The 13,310-nt window shown below is 36.5% G+C and overlaps 3 protein-coding genes across 7 annotated transcripts; 1 reads left to right on the forward strand and 2 right to left on the reverse strand.

Annotated features, from left to right (window-relative positions):
- Positions 1-20: 20 nt before the first annotated feature.
- On the forward strand, positions 21-4,926 carry LOC109581761 (uncharacterized). The gene is made up of 6 exons (XM_019996150.1): positions 21-303; positions 548-725; positions 907-1,692; positions 1,874-2,083; positions 3,726-3,857; positions 3,949-4,926. Exons 1-6 carry the CDS (start codon positions 22-24, stop codon positions 4,845-4,847), a joined length of 2,487 nt encoding a protein of 828 aa, XP_019851709.1. The 5' UTR covers position 21; the 3' UTR covers positions 4,848-4,926.
- Positions 4,837-11,592, reverse strand: LOC100641677 (mRNA-capping enzyme-like). Of its 5 annotated transcripts, none has more exons than XM_019996152.1 (15): positions 11,533-11,592; positions 11,263-11,479; positions 10,957-11,045; positions 10,820-10,895; positions 10,717-10,747; positions 10,450-10,665; positions 10,242-10,342; positions 10,089-10,190; positions 9,902-10,037; positions 9,415-9,570; positions 9,286-9,369; positions 9,151-9,219; positions 5,555-5,646; positions 5,204-5,406; positions 4,837-5,092 (listed from the first exon to the last, which is right to left on the reverse strand). In XM_019996152.1, the coding sequence occupies exons 1-15, from the start codon at positions 11,585-11,587 to the stop codon at positions 4,929-4,931; spliced, it is 1,791 nt and encodes a 596-aa protein (XP_019851711.1). In that variant the 5' UTR covers positions 11,588-11,592; the 3' UTR covers positions 4,837-4,928. The 5 variants fall into 5 exon arrangements, with proteins under 5 accessions (XP_019851711.1, XP_019851714.1, XP_019851712.1 ...); XM_019996153.1 differs by lacking the exons at positions 9,151-9,219; positions 9,286-9,369; positions 9,415-9,570; ... (2 more) ...; positions 10,242-10,342; positions 10,450-10,665 and adding exons at positions 5,783-5,851; positions 5,917-6,000; positions 6,047-6,202; ... (2 more) ...; positions 6,727-6,827; positions 6,874-7,008 and having other exon boundaries at positions 4,852-5,092; XM_019996151.1 differs by lacking the exons at positions 9,151-9,219; positions 9,286-9,369; positions 9,415-9,570; ... (7 more) ...; positions 11,263-11,479; positions 11,533-11,592 and adding exons at positions 5,783-5,851; positions 5,917-6,000; positions 6,047-6,202; ... (7 more) ...; positions 7,595-7,802; positions 7,904-8,102 and having other exon boundaries at positions 4,852-5,092.
- Positions 11,593-11,693: 101 nt separating this feature from the next.
- LOC100637756 (33 kDa inner dynein arm light chain, axonemal-like) lies at positions 11,694-13,292 on the reverse strand. The gene is made up of 8 exons (XM_003386386.3): positions 13,150-13,292; positions 12,711-12,950; positions 12,512-12,599; positions 12,391-12,448; positions 12,282-12,338; positions 12,120-12,225; positions 11,925-12,047; positions 11,694-11,864 (listed from the first exon to the last, which is right to left on the reverse strand). The coding sequence occupies exons 1-8, from the start codon at positions 13,231-13,233 to the stop codon at positions 11,826-11,828; spliced, it is 795 nt and encodes a 264-aa protein (XP_003386434.1). The 5' UTR covers positions 13,234-13,292; the 3' UTR covers positions 11,694-11,825.
- Positions 13,293-13,310: the final 18 nt, after the last annotated feature.

Genomic DNA, 13,310 nt, shown 5'->3' on the forward strand with positions numbered 1-13,310 from the left:
TGTGGCTAGTTGCACCGCAGCATGCCTCGGCGTGCAAACATGGGCGCTGTTTATGCTCTCATCTTCTTCTCTCTCTTCTTTCAGTTTGCTCAAACTGGACTCAGTCCTCTTCTCCGAGCTAAGAGAGCTGCTGATAAAACTGGGAGGTATATAGTTCTGCTACAGAGCAATATCTCAGACCAGGAGTTTAATAAAACTTTGGAAAGGGCCCTCTTAGTCTCTCAGGATAAGAGACCCTACATGGTTGTGAGGTTTATAGAGAAAGCCTTCACTCTTGATCTCAATTCTTATGCTCTGCATCAGGTAGAGAAACAAGCAGATATAATAATATAACTATAACAGCTTTCTGCATCTATGTACTGTATGCAGATAGTTGTTAGTTGTTTTTTGTTACACAACTATACTAATTTGGACTTGTTGTTTAATTGTTATGAGTTAAAGTATGGGGATTGATACTATTCTGCAACTATAGAAGTTAAAATACCGCTAAACTTGAGACCATTAAAATGTACTGTAATGATCTACTTTCTGTTCCTCTCTCTTTTAGTTACGAAACTGGTCCGAGGTAAGACTAGTGGAGGAAGAGACAGAGGCAGTGGGTACTCAAGACCCAACTATCCCGTGGCACTTAGACCTCCTTGATCAGGACCCTGCTGCTTACTTTGACCACCAGTACTCACCCACCAGAACTGGTAAAGGAGTTGATGCCTATATTGCTGATTCAGGTAAGCAATGTGCAGCAACATTATTGATCAGAATTAGCTTAAACTTTTTCATATAGCATAAGGACTTTTTCTGGAGCACCATGGTCTAGTATTTTTCATTTTTTAGTATAATAATGACTATAAGTGTATGCATGATAATAATATTTATAGGAATCATAATTTTAATTATTATCATTTTTAGGTATCAATTTTGATCATGAAGAATTTGAAGGGAGAGCAAAGTACCTTGGCTATGATCCTTATGATGAGTACCAACACTTTTTCAGTCGGTTTCATCAACATGGCTGGGACTGCAACGGACACGGTACCCACGTTGCTAGTCTCTTGGGCGGAGCTAAGTTCGGGTCAGCTAAATCTGTGTCACTCTTCAGTGTCCGTGTACTTGGTTGTTCAAACCGAGCACCATGGAGTGTTGTGTTAGACGGGCTGGATCACATCATGAAAATGGTGTCCGTTCGAAAAAGACCATCTATCATTAACCTCTCTCTTAGTGGGAGCTACCAGCAATCAATGAACAATGCTGTCCAGAAGCTTTCCGAAGCAGGTGTGGTTGTTGTTGCTGCTGCTGGTAATGGTGATGAAGCTGCTTGTTTAAATTCTCCTGCTTCATCAATTCATGCAATAACAGTTGGAGGAACTGACGAAAATAATCAGCTCTACTCTCATACTAATTACGGTCTTTGTGTCGATATATTTGCTCCTGGAGTTGGCGTACAAGGCGCTCATTATAAATGCGGGGTTTCAAGCATTGAGTATCCTGATGAGGTACGAGAGAATGGTTGCAGTTTTTTGCTCACTGGGACGTCAATGTCCACTCCTCTTGTGGGCGGGGTCGTTGCAGGTATGTTAGAGGAGAGACCACTTTTAAAACCCAACGAAGTCTTGAGTCTCTTGAGGGAGAGAGGGAGGGTAGGAGCCATAAATGGTTCATTACAAGGAGCACCAAATCTTCTGCTTAATACGCCAGGTTAGCTAAATTTGTTTTTAATACTGGAATTTATTGTGGGGGGAGAAGTTTCGGCAGAATTGACTAAAATGATAAGCTAGCTAGGTGGCTTAATTTTTTCAATTTTATCATCACTTACAATGTGAGAGCAAGCAATGATTTTGCTAACTCACAAACTAGTTTTTGATTATCAATTCTTTAGGTTCGTGTGGTGGCTATTATCCTTTTCGTGTACAATTGAATCTGACATCTCCTGGATACCCTAATAGTTACCCATCGTCACTCCAATGTGAGTGGCATATACCAGCTGCTTATAATGAAGATGTGGACGTATTGATATCAGACCTGGAGCTAGAGAGAGGGTTTGACTACTTATATCTGTGTCAAGGTGGTAACTGCACTAGCTACACAGGTATGAGGCTATGAAAGAGAGAGAGAGAGGTCAAAAGAAAGAGATAAGAGTTTTAAGGCTAAATTTTACCAAAAATGATTAAGAGAGAATTCTCTATTTTTATAATATTTTCTGATACATATACATGTACTTATGTTGTGTAGAAAGTTTGAGCTAATTTTGATCAAGTTTGGATTTTTTACGAATTTTTAAAATTGCTCCAAAATCGGGCCAAAGTCCCTGTACTATAGTACAGGGTCATCGGCCAAATTTCACCAAAAATGACTAGAAGAGAATTCTCAATTTTTATTACATTTTCTGATACATATACATGTTCTTATGTTGCATAGAAAGTTTGAGCTGATTCCGATCAAGTTTGGATTTTTTACGAATTTTTAAAGTTACTCCAAAATCGGGCCAATGTCCCTGTACTATAGTACAGGGTCATTGGCCAAATTTCACCAAAAATGACTAGGAGAGAATTCTCAACTTTTATTATATTTTTTGATACATATACATGTACTTATGTTGCGTAGAAAGTTTGAGCTGATTCCGATCAAGTTTGGATTTTTTACGAATTTTTAAAATTGCTTCAAAATCGGGCCAAAGTCCCTGTACTATAGTACAGGGTCATCGGCCAAATTTCACCAAAAATGACTAGAAGCGAATTCTCAATTTTTATTACATTTTCTGATACATATACATGTTCTTATGTTGCATAGAAAGTTTGAGCTGATTCCGATCAAGTTTGGATTTTTTACGAATTTTTAAAATTGCTCCAAAATCGGGCCAAAGTCCCTGTACTATAGTACAGGGTCATCGGCCAAATTTCACCAAAAATGACTAGAAGAGAATTCTCAATTTTTATTACATTTTCTGATACATATACATGTTCTTATGTTGCATAGAAAGTTTGAGCTGATTCCGATCAAGTTTGGATTTTTTACAAGTTTTTTAAGTTGCTCCAAAACAGATAAAAGTCCCTGTACTGGACTATTATTTTTCCCGGGAAATTTGCCGGAAAAAATTATTTTTTAGGACAAAATTATTAATTAATTTTTTTCCGGGAAATTTTGCAGAAAAATATTGTTTCCTGGAAAATTTGCCAGGAAATGTTTTTGGGAAATTATTATTTATTTTTTTCCTGGGAAATTTGGCCGTAAAATTTATTTTTCTCCGGGAAATTTGCTAAAAAAAATTATTAATTAAATTTTTTCTGGGAAATTTCGTGGGAAAAATTTTTTTGGGGGGGGGATTATTATTAATTTTTTCCCTGGGAAATTTGGCGGGAAAATTTATTCTTTCTGGCAAATTTTCTGGGAAAAAGTTATTAATTAATTTTTTTTCCTGAGAAATTTGCTGGAGAAAATCAGGGTCATCAGCCAAATTTTACCAAAAATTAAAGGAGAGAATTTTCCATTTTTATATTTTTTCTGATGCATATACATACTTGTGTTGTGTAGAAAGTTTGACCTGATTCCAATCAAGTTTGGATTTTTAAAGAATTTTTAAAGTTGCTTGAAAATTGAGCCAAATTCCCTGTACTATAGTACAGGGTCATTGGCCAAATTTTACCAAAAATGATAGCATGATAATTTCTAATAAAATTACTTTAAGAGTTTTCAGCTTCATCCCAGCTGCTAAAATCAGTTTTTACCATTAGGTACTCAAAGTGGAATTCATTACAGGACGTCTAACAGAAACCTAACCATTCGATTGGTCACTGATGACTCAATAACTGGGCGTGGCTTTAGACTAAAGTTCACCAAATATTACATAGGGACACCTCTGCAGGGTAGCAATTCATTATTCATAATAGTATAATTATTTTTAACTTTTATAATAATTTTAAAATATTTTTATTTTTTATTCATTTCATTTTGTAGTCATTGATGGTGGGGAGTTGACCCCTCTCCCTCACACCTCGTTGCCGCTGGCAACCACTCGCACCTTCACAAAGGTCTCTACCTCAAGGATAAAGTCGCTCGTAAAAGAAATGAAAAGGAATTCATTTGATATTCTATCAGTCAGTACCGTAATATCACCTGATGACTCCCAATGGTATTACACAGTATTGTTTCATAATAGTACTCAGACCCCCTCACAAGGGTTCGTAGAACTACAGTCCCATGAACTGAACCAGACCCTGCGAGATCAAATTTCTAGCAAAGCTCTAATCCCTTACTCAATCGTTGGACGATTGAGTGGGGCCACACCTCTTTATAGCGTTGTGTTCCGTAAGCACCCTAGTGTCATTGAAAGCCACGCCTACTGGGACGTGACCATCCCCGCCCACGTAATGTCGAGAGTTAACATGGAGAAAAAAGGATGGGAACTGATGAGTCAGCACTTTATGGTATTTGGAGGTACTAATGAGACGAGAGTCTCTGCAGTCTACCACAGAGACCTCAGGAGGGTATACAATGTACCATTGAGAGACGTACCAATCACCGATAAAGAGAGCTATTATGGCTTTCTGTATCCTGAATTCACCTCAGTCACCATTAGTTTCCTATATCAGGATTATTATGCTAAACATGTCAGTACTTATCATCATGGTGCTGACAGTCCTGCTCAAGGAGCTCGCTTTTCAGTCATACTGGAGAGCAAAGTGGCAGGGCAGAGGTCTGATGCTTATTGGATACGCTGGGGCCTCAACTCCAGTGCAGTCCATAAGGAAATAGAGTGGTTTAGGGACTCTTGGGACTTGGTTTTTGTCGTTAGCTATGTGTATGAAAGCACAGTACAATATATTTTGGAATGGGGCAGGAGAATTGGACATTGAACAATTTTTGTAAGTTAGGCTTATCAGTATTTTCTATTCTGTAGTATTCATAACAATGTAACGTTTTTTAAATGAAAAAGTTCAAGTGGACGTCGAAGCATGTCTTCGTGCTTTGCTTGGTGGTAACATGCTTCCATTAGGTTCTTCCAGTGCATGTTTGTTGGCTCTTCCTTTATCAATCCCCCGGCGATGCTTCTCACACACCTCAAGTAGCTTGTCTTCATTTACTGAGTCAATGCAAATACCTAATATGATAATGGGTTTTTAAACTTTTTATCTTGGTAATACTTTCCTTTAAAGTACTTTTGGAAGTATATACATAATGACCAATATTATCATGACTCCTATATACTTACTTTTTGCTGTTTCAATAGAATCTGGAAAACCTTTATCTGTTCTGACTCTAAGAAACTTCCACTTATTATTAACAAAGGAGCACTCAATGATTTTCTTGCTGTGCTTTTTGGCATCTTTATTCACTTGAAGATCCAAATAACTAAAAATCTTTTCACATCTCTCTGATCCAACTAGCAATTGTGCTTTCTTCTCTTCCAACATACTAAATAAAATAATAGAAATAAAAATAGTGTACACTTGGATGTAAATGTGTGCACACATTAATTGAAAATTTTACAAGTGATTAAACCAAACAGTAGTGAAGAATGTTTTAATGTTAAAACAAATCAATAAATAAACAAATGAATTACCCAAATTTTTTCTCTGTTATTATATTTAAGTGAAAGTTGACCTTTGGAGGCTTCCATATCAGTAGATCTTTACACTGTCCAGGTTTATATGGCTATAAATGAGTACATATCACAATGTGGCACCAACAAATTTGTCGCTTCAACAAAAAAATGTACAATTTATTTAAGTTTTAATTTAATCCTTTTCCAACCAAACCACATGGAAGGTACAAATAGCATTAAATTTACTTCATTTGTTGGGTTATAAATAAGACCATCATTTTCATGAGTAAGTGTTGGTGCATATTTCTCTAAGATCTACATGCGTTGAGAAGAAAATACAATTTTAATAAGACCAAAAGTCAGCAGTAATCAGTACGTACCATTCTTGATTCTGAGACATCCCAAAACTGCTTTGCTCTGACAGAAAATGGCTCCCTGATTTTATCAATAATACCTCTTTTTGCCTAAAATAAAGAAACAGTACATAAGGTGTAAGATATCATTACTCACAGCTTCTTCTCTTGGCATTATCAATTCTCTGTCAATGCACAACATTCGTCTCTGATGGTCACATCTTGCCACATCTTTACTTCCTTCAAACATCATAATGTCATATATCAGCAAGCGAGGTCGGACAGCTCCGTCCACTTTATCAAGGACCAACTCCTACAAGTGTCATATAATTGGAGGCTTAGAAATATATCAAACTTTTCACACTGCATGTTATATAGGCCATTCGGCAAAAAGATAGCTACAATAGTAAATGGTTATTGACTATAAACTGTCCATGTTTTGCAACAGCATGCATTAGGAGAGCTAACAGTAACTGATGTAATGAAATTACCGAATCAGCCACACAGTCTCTGAGGTGCTCTCCCTCTCTTTTTCGTGATAAAAATGTAATATTTGGTGAATTAAAAACTGAATTGTCCCGATCTATTAAATATATTTGACCTTTGCCCTTTATATAAAGCATATATCTAGAGAAAGAGGGGGAGAAAGAATAGTATATAACTATTGGTAATATTTACCTAGTTCCATCAGCTTTCCAGCTAACACGATATGGTTTTTCATTTAAAAACCTAATGTTCTGTACATCCATACTGACCGGCTGACTGCCAGGAAACCCAGACCTAGATATTTATCACATCATTTTATTTATTTGTTTGTTTGTTTATTTATTTACTCACTCTTCCCAGTCTAATGCTTCCTGACATGCTATCTGTACTTCTTCTCTTGTTGGGCCAAGCACTAACTCCACTCCATGAAGAGGTACAGCAAATTGTGCACTCTATAAAGATTTATTTTAGATTCTATGTCCACATTCCTCTTCTTACCTTTTCTTTCTCTCTTTCCACATCATCACACCAATCAGGTAATGGAGGAGTGATGATACTACCAATGTCACCATCAGCATATCGTCCGGCTAGTTCATGTAAATAATGCTCTTTATATATACCAGGTGGTCTGGCCTGCAAATAAAAACATTAACATACATGTATCTACAATACATTAGTAGATCTACTTACCACACTGAATGTTGCAACAGCAGCTTCTAAGCTATTATATATAATGTATAATAATAAAGTATTTTTTATAGATATATTCCTTACTCCCAGCATTCAACATCAATGAGATATGAGACTATCAGGAAACCAGTTCTATTAAAGCCATGAGTACAATGAACACCTATTTAGAAAGAATAACAAAAAGAATATTGTAAATAATTCATTTCTTACCAACTACACCATATGGATGATCCTTAAAAAATTCACCACAGACCATTTGAAATTCTTTAACTTTCTCTACATCAGGAGCTACATTATGTCTGGAAATCAATAATACAACTAACTGCATGTCATAACAAGCAGGCAGTGGGTTAGAGTTTAGTATGCATGAGCACTTTAACTTTGTTTTTAGGATTAGTAAACTAGGTAATAAACAAGAAACTTTAAACTCTACTTTAGTTAACAGCATACCAATGGAGCAGGAAGCTATTAGAGTATAAACACTGTAACATTAATGCAACAAACCTCCCCCCCCCCCAAAATAGACTACCCTTCACAAGTGATTTTATGATGCCTGATACCACATTGAAGTAGTTCCCTCTTGTCATAATAACGGCTAGTATTTGTTAGATCAATAACCAAACCTATACGATATGTATCCCTGTAGGAGGTGAGGACTGAAGGTGGGAAGCGCTCCTTTTCTGACAAATCCTTGTCATACTGAGAGCTCAGCGGTGTTTTAAATGGAAGAAATTTGTCTATTAAAAAATAATACAAGTCATTAAGCTTAGTTGTCTTTCATTCCACTACTTGGTGTGTGTAGCATCACATAAATCTATGGTAGTATCTATGCTCTTACTAGCAATCAGTGATCCTTCTTTTGGGCAGTGACGCCAGCTTCGAGGGATAGATTGGGTGTGTACGCTGCGTCGGCGGCTGGGGTTAATCATCATGCCATCTATGATGCTATGGCTTGGATCCAATAGAGGCCAAGTAGATCTTCTTGTATAACTTTGTCCACTCATTGCCTGATGCTATATGATTGATCGACAGAATGTGGAATGTGCTGATAGATCTATCTATCTATCATAATTTTGTTACGAATGCGCTGTAATTATTATTCCAGACCATTAGTTTTTACAGCACTTGCAGCTCATAATACTGAATTTTAATCAACCATTGCATTAGGTGCACCAAAAGCTGAGCTCAAGGTTATACATAGAGGTTGTTCATGTGAGAAAATCCTCTGCCATATCGAGTACATTACCTTTAAAAATTACTTTTTATAATAATAATAATAATAATAATAATAATAATAATAATAATAATATACAGTGAATTTATGTTCTGAATGGCAGGTAGTGGGTCAGGTTATGCTTGAGTGGCAGTGTGTCTCGGTGCTTTGGTCGGTGGTAACATGCTTCCATGAGGTTCTTCCAGTGGGTGTTTGTTGGCTCTTCCTTTATCAATCCCCCAGCGATACTTCTCACACACCTCCAGTAGCCATTGCTTAGTTACAGGTTGACTTATACTCATGCAGACACCTTGAAATTAACAAATAAATAAAATTAACAATTATATTTAATTATGGCCAATTTTATACTTATTATGACTCTTATATTACTTACTTCGTGCTGTTTCAAAAGAATTCGGAAAACTTTTATCAGTTCTAACTCTAAGAAACTTCCATTTTTTGTCAACGAAGGAACATTCGATGATCTTATTGTTGTGCGCTTTGGCCTCTTTATTCACGTGAAGGTCCAGGTAGCTAAACAGGACAGTGTGTCTCCCTGATCCAACTAGCAATTGAGCTTTCTTCTCTTGTAACATGCTAAATAAAAGTAATAACAAAAATTTACAAATTTATGATTATTAATAATTATAAAAAGGACCCAAAGAGCTCTCAACTATTAACTTGAGGGGCTACAGTAAATGAATAGTTGAATTACCCAACTTTCTGCTCTGAGATTATGTTCAAGCGAAAGTCTACAGTGTTCAGTTCTGGAGGCTTCCATTTCAATAGATCTTGACATTGCCCAGGTTTATATGGCTAAACAAGTACACAGCAAAAAAACAGACTCAAAAATCAAATTAAATCAAATTTACTTGATTTGTTGGATTATAAATAAGACCATCATTTTCATGAGTAAGCTTTGGCACATAACTCTCTAAGATCTATCGAGAAGAAGAAAATACAATTTTAATAGAACCATAAGTCAGCAGTAATCAGTATATAAGTACCATTCTTGATTCTGAGACATCCCAAAACTGCTTTGCTCTGACAGAAAATGGCTCCCTGATTTTATCAATAATACCTCTTTTTGCCTAAATTAAAGAACAGTACCTAAGGTCTAAGGTATCGTTACTCACAGCTTCTTCTCTTGGCATTATCAATTCTCTGTCAATGCATAACATTCGTCTCTGATGGTCACATTTTGCCACATCTTTACTGCCTTCAAACATCATAATGTCATATATCAGCAAGCGAGGTCGGACAGCTCCGTCCACTTTATCAAGGACCAGCTCCTACAAGTGTCATATAACATAAGAGCATGTATAAAATGGAGAATTCTTTACTAGTCATTTTTGGTAAAATATTTTGGAGTTTGCCCGATTTTAGAGCAACTTTAAAAATTCATAAAAAATCCAAACTTGATCGGAATCAGCTCAAACTTTCTACACAACATAAGTACATGTATATGTATCAGAAAACATTATAAAAATGAAGAATTCTCTCCTAGTCATTTTTGGTGAAATTTGGCTGATGACCCTGTACTATAGTACAGGGACTTTGGCCCGATTTTAGAGCAACTTTAAAAATTAGGAGAGCTAACAGTAAGTATAATAATGAAATTACCGAATCAGCTACACAGTCTCTGAGGTGCTCTCCCTCTCTTTTTCGTGATAAAAATGTAATATTTGGTGAATTAAAAACTGAATTGTCCCGATCTATTAAATATATATGACCTTTGTCCTTTATATAAAGCATATATCTAGAGAAAGAGGGGGAGAGAGAATAGTATATAACTATTGGTAATATTTACCTAGTTCCATCAGCTTTCCAGCTAACACGATATGGTTTTTCATTTAAAAACCTAATGTTCTGTACATCCATACTGACCGGCTGACTGCCAGGAAACCCAGACCTAGATTCATCACAACATTTTATTTATTTGTTTGTTTGTTTGTTTACTCACTCTTCCCAGTCTAATGCTTCCTGACATGCTATCTGTACTTCCTCTCGTGTTGAACCAAGGACTAACTCCACTCCATGAAGAGGTACAGCAAACTGTGCACTCTATAGGCACGAAGAAGACTCACAATTTCATATCTTACAATAACATTAATACTCCATCAATAGTAATTCTAATAGTTACATATATATTACTCTTTTCCCAAACTCACATCATTGTTTTGTTCTATTTTCCTCTTCTTTCCTTTCCTGTCTTGTCCTTCCTCTCCTTTTCCTCCTCCTCCTTCTTCTCCTCCACTGTCTACCTCATCTTCCTCAAAGCACCACTCAGGTAATGGAGGAGCAACAATACTACCAATGTCACCGTCAGCATATCGTCCGGCTAACTCATGTAGATAATGCTCTTTATATATACCAGGTGGTCTGGCCTGCAAATAAAAACATTAACATACGTGTAGGTACAATACGTTAGTACTTACCATACTGAATGTTGCAACAGCAGATTCTAAGCTATTGTGTGTGTGTGTGCATTGAATCAAAGCAGCATAATATTAAAGTATTTTTGGTAGATATAATCCTTACTCCCAGCATTCAACGTCAATTAGATAGGAGACTATCAGGAAGCCGGTTCTATTGAAACCATGAGTACAATGAACACCTGTTTAGAGAGAGGAGAGAGAGAGGAGGCCATGTTTAAATTCATACATTTCCTTCATTACCGATTATATCATCTGGATGATCCTTAAAAAAGTTAACACAAAGTGTTTGGAATTCTTTAACTTGCTCTGCATTAGGGGCTGCTCCATAACTAAGGAAAAAGGTATTACAGAACTTGCTTTAACAACTTGCAAACTCTGCAGGCAGTGTTACAAAAAGAATAACTGTTTAAAACAACAAACTAATGGAGCATATGAAAGTAATGATCATGAGTGATTCTAAGTATTGAAAAAAATTATAAAAATTCATTCAATGTATACAGCTAGAGAGTTGTAATATAAAACCCCCTTAAACCGGCCCTCGCCTACCCTTCACAAGTGATTTTATGATGCCCAATACCACATTTAAGCAGTTCCCTTTTGTCATAATAACGACTGGTCTTTGTTAGGTCAATAACTAGACCCATACGGTGCCCAGGAATACACTCAGTGAAGGCGATGAGCATGGAAAGAGGGAATCGGTTCCCTTCTGCGAGATCCTTGTCATATTCAGAGCTTAGCGGGGTCTTAAATGGAAAGAATTTACCTAAAGATACATCCAAGTGATCAACTCATCCTTATGAGTGATTAGTTTCTTACCAGCAATCACTTTTCCTTTTCTTGGGCAGTGACGCCATCTTGGAGGTACAGACATGGTGTGCATGCAAAAACAACCGCGCCCATGCAATGATACAAAGATCATAGTTCATGATAGTTGCAAAGATGAGCTTTAAGAATACATTTGTAGTTGTTCATTACGATACTGTGTTAGTTCATCATCTCTGTATACATAATGTTTATACAATACATGTTAAAAGTACATTGTTCATGTATTATACATTCAGAATAATAGAGTTTTATCATAGTGTTAAAGTGTATGTTGTTGTTTTTTTCTATTTCTTTTGTGGTGCTATGATTCCTTCTAGTTGAGCCTAAAAAAAGAAAAGAAAAGAAAATATGAATGATTTTATACGATCATTGCAATGTCTCACTTGTAATTGAGTATTTGTTTTTTTGAGTGCCTGTATTTCTTCTTGGTGTTTTTTCTCTTCTAGTTTCCTATTCTCATTCTCACGCTTTTCGATAGCGTCACACTTGTTCTTTAATTCAAGTACCTTTAAAGTGATGATGAATTAGGATATTAAATGCATTATTCAGTTAACACTATACTTTTAACCATTACTCACTTGCTGTTCCAAGTCTCGTTTTTCTTCACTCAGTTTCTCAATTCGCTCCTCCATATCTCCTTTGCCTTGCTCAGACATTAATGCTTTCCTTACACCAAAAGCAACACTACAGTCATAAAGAGTAATATCTTAAACTGAAAGATGAACAGGTGAGTCTCTTACCTGCTCTCATAGAGTGTCTGGTAGGCCGCAATTGTCATTCTTATCTCATCTCTGACTCTGCAATGAAAAAAGACAAATGACTACATCTACAAATGATTCTCTTCCTTACCTTAGCAGTAATGTGCCTCTTTCTGAGCAATTTATAGTAACTTGGCGAATCAACTCGTCTATTGTGAACAAAGAATCGGCATTAAGGATGGAGTAAAAGCAAAAAATGCAATATCCTTTACCAAAGCATTGTGAGTATAGTTCTCTCCTCACCGGACAGATCCCTGTCTCTCTGGCCTGCCTTTGCTGAAGCTTTGTATCCAGTTGCTCCTGCACATAAAATACAATAAAATATCTGAATTCTTGCCTTTGTGCATGCATGTACATGTATATACAATGTACCTTCAGATTTACACATGCAATATGCCTTTATATATATACCTGTAGATTTATGACGTCAAGGCGAGTTGCTGGTGTGCTTGAAACACATTGCTTCCATAGCTGTCCTTCTTCAGACCATTCTCTAGGAGGCAGTATTGAGTTCAGTATCTCTTCAGTTTGCTGGTTTTTTTGTGCTTCGACTGGCGTGAGTTTGTTCTTAGGCAGCCCAGGGAGAGGCCCACCACTTCCTGTCACTGCAATTGTACCTGCTTGCTTATTGTCTGTCTTTGGAGTTTTGGGCTAGGGAAATGGAAAAATAGTCAGTTATGCCGGGAGTCTGAAGCACCACTGAACATCACGATGCTAATTTGTTATAGATTGAAGAATTTTTTAATCTTTCATTGCTTATTTTGAGAGTACTTTTGGACTATAATAATACAACTGCAGTTGGTTATTTGGCTAATTTCTCATGGTAACATTGAATTGGTTCACTTTTTACCTTTGTTCTCTTGTCAGTGTTCTTGCTGACTAGTGTCGGGTTGTCATACTTGACAAGAGTCTCTGTAGGTACGATCATACTCATCTTGTCTCTCCCTTGTGTTCTCTCCCCTTTCTGTTTGTCGTTGTCGTGGAAACACTCACGTGAGCAAAATTAATAAT

Source organism: Amphimedon queenslandica, unplaced genomic scaffold (genome assembly GCF_000090795.2).
Source record: "Amphimedon queenslandica unplaced genomic scaffold, v1.1 AMPQUscaffold_13421, whole genome shotgun sequence".
NCBI classification, from domain to species: Eukaryota; Metazoa; Porifera; class Demospongiae; order Haplosclerida; family Niphatidae; genus Amphimedon; species Amphimedon queenslandica.

Coding starts and splice junctions, on each gene's coding strand:
- LOC109581761 (XM_019996150.1), top strand. CDS start 22: ATGCCTCGGCGTGCAAACATGGGCGCTGTTTATGCTCTCATCTTCTTC. Junction 304..547: donor ATTCTTATGCTCTGCATCAG/GTAGAGAAACAA, acceptor TCTCTCTTTTAG/TTACGAAACTGGTCCGAGGT. Junction 1,693..1,873: donor TCTTCTGCTTAATACGCCAG/GTTAGCTAAATT, acceptor TCAATTCTTTAG/GTTCGTGTGGTGGCTATTAT.
- LOC100641677 (XM_019996151.1), bottom strand. CDS start 8,069: ATGAGTGGACAAAGTTATACAAGAAGATCTACTTGGCCTCTATTGGAT. Junction 7,009..7,065: donor CTGTTGCAACATTCAGTGTG/GTAAGTAGATCT, acceptor TTTTATTTGCAG/GCCAGACCACCTGGTATATA. Junction 6,670..6,726: donor GAAGCATTAGACTGGGAAGA/GTGAGTAAATAA, acceptor ATAAATATCTAG/GTCTGGGTTTCCTGGCAGTC.
- LOC100637756 (XM_003386386.3), bottom strand. CDS start 13,233: ATGAGTATGATCGTACCTACAGAGACTCTTGTCAAGTATGACAACCCG. Junction 12,600..12,710: donor TTGACGTCATAAATCTACAG/GTATATATATAA, acceptor TTTTATGTGCAG/GAGCAACTGGATACAAAGCT. Junction 12,449..12,511: donor ACTATACTCACAATGCTTTG/GTAAAGGATATT, acceptor TGTTCACAATAG/ACGAGTTGATTCGCCAAGTT.